Here is a 7262-nt window from a genome sequence, read left to right as displayed (position 1 = left end):
TTTGTCCCAGTGAATCCCAGTGCATCCCGCTATTTCCCAGTTCATTCTAGTCTAACCCAGTATAAACTGAGTCCAGTACAACGGAGTCCAGACCAGTATCAACCACTTTGGCCCAGTATCATAAAATCACAAAATATGCTGAGTGGGAAGGGACCCAGAAGGGTCATTGGAGTCCAACTCCTGGCCCTGCACAGGAGAGTCCCAAGAGTCGCATCATGCATCTGAGAGCATTGTCCAAGTGGTTCTTGAACTCTGTCAGGCTTGGTGCTGTGATCGCTTCCCTGGGGAGCCTGTTCCAGTGCCCAGCCATCCTCTGGGTGAAAAAACTTTTCCTGATATCTAACCTAAACCTCCCCCAACTCAGCCTTATTTTGAGTCCTGTCACTGGTCACGAGAGTGATCAGTACCTGCCCCTTGGTTTCCCCTCGTGAGGGTGTTGAAGACCGCAATGAGGTCTCCCCTCAGTCTCCTCCAGGCTGAACAAACTAAGTATAACCTAGTCAATCCCCCTAGACCCAGTTAGTAACAATCTAAACCTGGTCAAACCCAGAACAACCCAGTCCAGACCTGTATAAGCCAGTTTGGCCCAGTATGTCCCAGTCCATCCCAGTCTAACCCAGCAGTGCTGTGCTGTCCCAGCACTACAGGGGTGAGTTGAGCAAGGCTGCAGCTCCCCCGCCCCGCTGTTGGGTTTATGGTGTTAGTGGTGCCCACATCCAGCCTTCAGCTGGGTGTCCAACAGAGACTCAAACCACTTCCAGAGGCTTCCCACTTCCCTGCTGCTGGGAAGTGCCCTTGAGGTGGCTGTGTTGGGCGCTCAAAGGCTTTTTTTCTTTTACGTTAAACTGCCTGTTTTCCTCGGCATGGCTGCATTAATGAGAAGCTATTTACATGGAGGTGGGCACACCTAATTATTTTTTTTTAGAAGCATGAAGCAAGATAGGGAATAGAGCTTTGCTTTGTCTGGTTCTCTCACCTGTTTCCTTTGAGAGCAAGGCTGGAAACTAATGAAGAAGCTCCAGAGTCCCTCCATTGTTTTGGTTGGGTTTTTTTTGTTGTTTTGTTTGTTTGTTTGGCACCCTCTACCCCCCACGCTATTTTATTTTTTTTTTCCAGTGGAGGCACAGCCTCCTGTGTAGCAAATTGAAGCCTACCAGAGAAGAAGGAGATGCTTTCAGGCATTGTGTCAGTAGAGCTAACATAATGAAACACTGAGTTGTTTGGAAAGAGGCACTGCTGTTTCCCTCTCTTTCCCTATCCCATGTGTCTGAGCTAGCAGTCCTGAAGTTGTATGTTGAATCCATTCAGCTCCCTAAGCAAATGTTTGGGGTTTTTCCCTGCTTGGGATAATTTTCTGCCAGAACAGCCAACTAAACTGACTCACTGTATGTCTACTTCATTGCTCAACCTGATTCAGGGGAAAAGGCCGGGTACATATCCCGGTAGGATGAAGATAAGGTAGGACCCTCCCTTGCAGTGGCTACTTGCTGTTAAGTCACTTCAGCTCCATCTGATTTTATTTTACGAAATAATAGTTTTTTACTGACCCCATAGGGAGACTGTATGACACTTGAGAGGTTGAAAGTTCCAGTATGACATCAATTGAATTTGTCTACCTGTGCTTCACCAATAGCTGTTGGATCTGATCTAAGACTTACTGTGTCTTCTTTCCAGTTCCTTTCAAAATATTTTTTTTTTAAAGCCCAAACAGATCAGAACCAATCTGTTGCTCCTGACAGTTCAAAGTTTATATGTAAATTATTTCCAGAGTTGCAAAAAGTGATATTACTGTGGAAAAACATGAGTGTTGCACTGAGGTAATGTGCAGGGTTGCTGGAATTAGGATTTTGTTTTCAGTTCAGATGCCAACTCAGGCTCTTCTTACACCCTTTCAGTTAGAGAATACTGCTTTACTGGAATATGGAGATGAGCTTTAAGCTTTAAGGCTGGAGTAACTATATCAGAGAGCTGAAAAGATTTTAGATTGACCATTTTTATTTACTTATAAATTAATTCAGATTAATTTTGCATTATATTTGTCCTTAAGTGCCAGTATGTCACAGATTTTTGTATTGCTGAAAATGGCTTGAAGAAATGGTGTCTAGGAATTCCAGAGACCATGAAATAAAGTAGGCAGTAGTTTGATTCTCTGGTTCCAGAGAGATGATGTAATTGCTCCTTTCTTTCCTCTCTGGAGTACAGACAGTACACCTATCATTTGGAAACGACTAAATGAGAACCTATTCCTACTTTCAGCATCAGTGGACCAATAAATTGGCTAGATATTTGAGAAGAAATGTCAGAACAGCTGATATTAATGTTTACATTGCCATAGTTTGCTCTCAATATCTGTACTCCATACTTTATCTCAAGTGGCTTATTCTTCTCACAAAGGAACTGTTTCTGTTCAGCAGATTAAGGTGAATGCATTGTATTAGTTTACATTTTGTGCCTTTGATTCTGGAACAAAGTTTCTATGATGAGTATTTTAAAAAAGCCCCAAAACATTGGAAGAATCAAGCACATGCACTGTCTCACACTTGGTCTGCATAAAGGATTATACAAGTTAGATATAAACTACCATATTTTTTAAGTCATACTGTTCACTTAGTTGTCAGTTCAGAACACTTTATGTTAATTATAGAAGGTACTTTATTTCTTCACCTCTGAAGTGCTTGTATTAGAAGTCAGTAGTGGTTTAGTTTTTTACTACCATATTAGAAGGATAAGGAACACACTGTAAAAATGTATAATGACCTATTTTAAGAGGACAAAAAATTATTTCTTGTTTACATAAGTATTAACTGCTATACCAGAACTGAATGTAGCTGAACACAGTTTTCTTAACTCTAGGGTATTTTCAATCTTATTTTATGTTTTAGTGTTGATTTAAACCTATGAATGCTACTTTGGTAGTGGTATAAAAATGTGTAAAAAACCACCCCAAAAATAAAAATCCTAATATAGGACTTCTTTGTGAAATGAGTTTCAGGAAATAGAAGAAACAGTCTTCGAATTGCAGTCAAAAGCTAATAGCATATTACAAAGCTCTAAGTATCTACTTAGCGTCTTTCTTTTAAAGAAATTTGCCACAATGTTATGATATTTTAGTAGGGGCTGAGAACAAACCTTTACTGGGGAGAGAGATAATCATAGTTTACAGATTACTGGGGTCATGAAGAGTATGGCCTATATATTTAATTTTTTAATGTGGTTGGCATAAGAACAAATATCTCCTCTGATTTCATAATATGCATTGCTGTTAAAAATGTTGACAGTTAGTTAGTTCTATTTGCAAGCTCTTTCTACGTGCAAGCAAAGAAAGCCTTGAGCACGGGAACTAAAAACTTTATTCTGTATTCACAAATACGAATTAAATAATGCACATCAGAGTCATCTCTTCCTCATCACAACATTGTTCTCTTGAGTGGGCAGAGATCTGAGTGCACCAGAGAGTGTCAGTCAGTCTTTTAACGGATGTAGCAAATCTGTAATTACCAAACTTGCCTCTGGCCTGCAGAGAGGACACAGTGGGACTGATCAAGTCTTGCTACTATCAGCTCCACTGGTGCTTTTTAGCCAGGTCTTATTCGCCAGAATTAAGTTTATGCACTCCGGTTGTGGATGGAAATGATAACCTACAGTCATCAGCTGTGTAAAAACGGATATTAGAGATTATTATGGACTAATTTAAGTGAATGTACAAGGCAAAAGAGGATGGTGTCACATTTCATGTTAGGAGAAGCTTGGTAAATCCCAGCTGCTTTGTCAAGTTCATGAACTAGATTTCAGTAATATGAAACGTGGTTTTTTCTTGTGAATTTTTTTGCCCTTGAAACTTTTGCCTTTATTTATTTTTCCGAATTAACATTTGAGTGAGTCCTTCCTAAACTTACGAGAGTAAACCAGAAGAATCAATATGTCACAAACCTCTGTTTAAGTGTGGCAAACAGCAGCGGTGGGAGGGCAGTGCCTGTTGAGCAATGGAACATCTTGTGGTAGTCTAGATTTAATGATACAGCAAGGCACAGCTGTGGGTAAGAACTTTCGGTAAACCACCTGATGTAAGTACAGAAAGCAGACAAGTAGCAGGGCACTTGAGTTCTGTGGTCTGTCAGGCCTTCTACAACTGAAAAACTTGTACAGCCTCACCCCTGTTCTGTCCCGCTGTCATTAGGCCCTTGCAAGTCATGCTTCACTGACGTCCTGTTCCCAGCTACTCATGTCTGCCTTAAAACCACAATATGTATTCAAGTCTGAGGCAACTGGTACCAATAATGTTTGAGAAGTACCCATGGATGTCTAGGGTTAGGGCAGGAGTGTGGCCTGTAAATGGCAAAACAATACATCAAATTCAGTATGGTGGAAAAAAAGGTAAATTTTTAATAAGAAAATTGCATACAGCAATATCTTCACAGTGACTATGAGGAAAAGGACAAGAAAGGTAGAATGCAGTAAAAAATAAAGAGCAAACTACAAAGAGGGAGTACGTTTTTTTAGGAAGTTTTTGTAGGTGGTGAAAAACTAACTACAAATCTTAGCTATAAACCTATATTGTCATTTCCATGTTTCATGTGTGTGTGTTAGAGTTGGATGCTAACAAACTGCATCGTTAGTGTATAATAGCACGATCTGAATGAAGGGTAGAAGTAATGTATGGAGTCTTAGTGTCATTCCTGTACCTATAATTTTTTAAGAAGGAATGCTAACAAAGAAATAAGTCTACTAGCTCTGTCAAACTTCTGAGTATAGTGGTAGCAGATGAACATACATAATCTTATTTAAAAAAACCCCTAAGATTTGTGCACTTGCACTTTCTGTACATGTGCTTATCTGTCAACAAATCTGACCATGAGGTATAGATCTCAGCTAAATTGTAGATTGATGGAAACAAGCAGCCAGGCAGGGGCACTGTGCTAGAGTCCCTGCAGAGAGATAAGCCGCAGCCTGAAATCGATCGTATTAGGCTCAGTTTCAAAACATCAATCCAGAAAAAGCAAGGTTTTACTCTTTCTGTGGCGTCTGTTTGACTTGGACACAGCACAGCTCCTGGAGTGGTGGGAACATTCCCATTTCGTGCAGTCCTGTCAGGCAAACAAATTATCCACAGGCTTACATAAGATGGTCTAGGTGTGCGTCATTTCTTATATTTTCTCCATATAATGCTGCTTCTGTCAAATAAATGTCAAAATCGTGACATTCCTGTAAAAGAACTGTAAGAGAACAGACCAATATAATTATTGGCAAAGAAAGTATCTTTAACTTTTTAGCTGCTGGTTTATTATTCCTACTCCAAAGCAGTCTCAAAATTTTCAAGAACTATTCTAGCAACTCTCTGAAGCTGCTGACAGCTGAAAGCTATCTCTAGGACACCTGGGAGAGAAAATGCAGGGAGGTTTTTCCTAAATCTACTGAAACACATCAAGGGTGAGGAGTTTATGTTGACATAGAAGTATTTTACTCAGTATGAACTTCCTTAAATGAAGATATTTGAAACGTAGAAAGTAAACAGATGAGAATGAATAAACCAGGTTGCCATGCAGTTCTGGCAGACCCATGGTTACTGTGTCTATTGGTAACCCCTGTCATGAGTGATGGGAAGGTTACTGTTCCACTGAGTTATAGTGGCATTTGTGATCTGGAGTAAAAAGCTCTTTATTTCCATGGGGAAGAGCCACAGAGGATCAGTTGGGAAAAAAGTTTTGGGTTTTTGGTTTGTTTGTGGTGGTTTGTGGTTGGGTTTTTTTATTTTGTTGGGTTTTTTTGTTTTGTTTTGTTTTTTGGTTGGTTTGGTTTTTTGGGGTGGGGGGAGATAGCAATAATATTTTTCAGGAGAGGAATATATTGTCCATGGTTTTGTCTGCAGTCTTGTGCTCAGAAGGTGGGAAACCCCTTGAGACTGTGCATTAATTGCAATTTCAAACAATAAACTATCCAGCTATATATTACCAGATAGTTTGGAGATCTTTGAGAAAAGCCTCTGTCCTCATCAAAGATGGCTAGGTTTTTTTTGATGGGGCCAGGAAAGGAGTGAGATCTGTGTAAACCTGATTTGAAATAATTAATTCTGTACTTGACTGAAAATTTACAAAATCCTGAACTCTTCTCATTATGATTAGTTATGCTGAGTTTAGTAGCTTAGAGGGTTACAGCCAGGTAAGAGATAGATTGTAATTAGCTATAGAAATTTGATGAGAAACTTAATTCAGCATTTTAGAAAATGCTGTTGCCTAAAATTATCTAATTCTGGACTCAGCATTTATGATACAGTTGTATTTAGTTTTGCCAAAATAATTCCTGGCTTTCTGGACTGGTCAGTTAGCTAAACGACACTTATTAATAACACTTATTAAAGAGTGATACAAGAACAGGCATGAAACAGCCAAAATAATCTGTACTGTTGACAGTGCTCTATTTATAAGTAATTGCAGGCTCCTCCTTCAGTACGAGGGAAAAACTGTTAAATTATGATGACTAACCTAGGTTTTGAGGCAGTAATATTATCTAGACAATTAATTTCTATTATTCTATTTCATTATTTTTAAGAGTTTTTCATTAATAATTTGTTTTTAAAAAATCTGTTTCAAACTGAAAAGCCAATATCATTTATAGATACACTTTTTAAAATACATGATTTTTAGCAACATTAACCAGTTTTGGCTGCAGCACAAGTGTTGTTCCACTAAAATTATTTTGTTAGTGTTTACTCAAATAATTTTTTAATCCTAATGTAGGAAGATTTCAGGCTGTAAGTTATCAGAAGAGTAAATGCCATGTTGGTGGTAAAATCTGACTTAGCCCCCAACACCAATGTTTTGTAGCCTCCTGTAGTTAAAGTATCTTACAGATACCTGTCTAAAAATAGTACACTAGAGATATTTTGAAGAAAATTAATGGATACCTTTTTATATAGCTCGTACATATATATATCCAAAGTTTTTGTAGTCACTATGTCTACTTCTGAGGTTAAGACCAGTAGTTTTCGAACAGCACACAGAAGCAAAGCATACATGTAGGTCTTCAGGGCAGATACAGCATTCATTTTATTGAGGCATAAATTTGTTAGGTTTAAAATCTAGAAAATTTTTAGCTGTACTGTGGCTTTGTCATTCCTCAGAGTTATAGAAGAGACTCCAACTATTACTCTAGCATGTGTGCAGATCTCTGTAGATAAGAATACACTTTTTCTGCTCTCAGCCTAGTTATCCATCACCAAAACCATTGTGCATCTAAGGAAATCTAGAGAAACCCACAGAATCAGC

At 38.7% G+C, this 7262-nt stretch overlaps 1 protein-coding gene across 1 annotated transcript in view; it reads right to left on the bottom strand.

The window, feature by feature from the left end:
• Positions 1–7042, bottom strand: part of ERO1B (endoplasmic reticulum oxidoreductase 1 beta) — a 37184-nt gene extending 30142 nt beyond the window's left edge. Inside the window, exon 1 of the mRNA XM_029965127.1 lies at positions 6902–7042. Within this exon, the coding sequence (XP_029820987.1) occupies positions 6902–7042 (141 nt within the window). The remainder of the gene's footprint in view (positions 1–6901) is intronic.
• Between the last annotated feature and the right edge of the window lie 220 nt (positions 7043–7262).

This window comes from Manacus vitellinus, unplaced genomic scaffold (assembly GCF_001715985.3).
Source record: "Manacus vitellinus isolate BGI_N305 unplaced genomic scaffold, ASM171598v3 scaffold_8_pilon, whole genome shotgun sequence".
In the NCBI taxonomy this organism is placed as follows: Eukaryota; Metazoa; Chordata; class Aves; order Passeriformes; family Pipridae; genus Manacus; species Manacus vitellinus.
The sequence above is the reverse complement of the archived record's forward strand: the minus strand, read 5'-3'. Positions and strand labels throughout refer to the sequence as shown.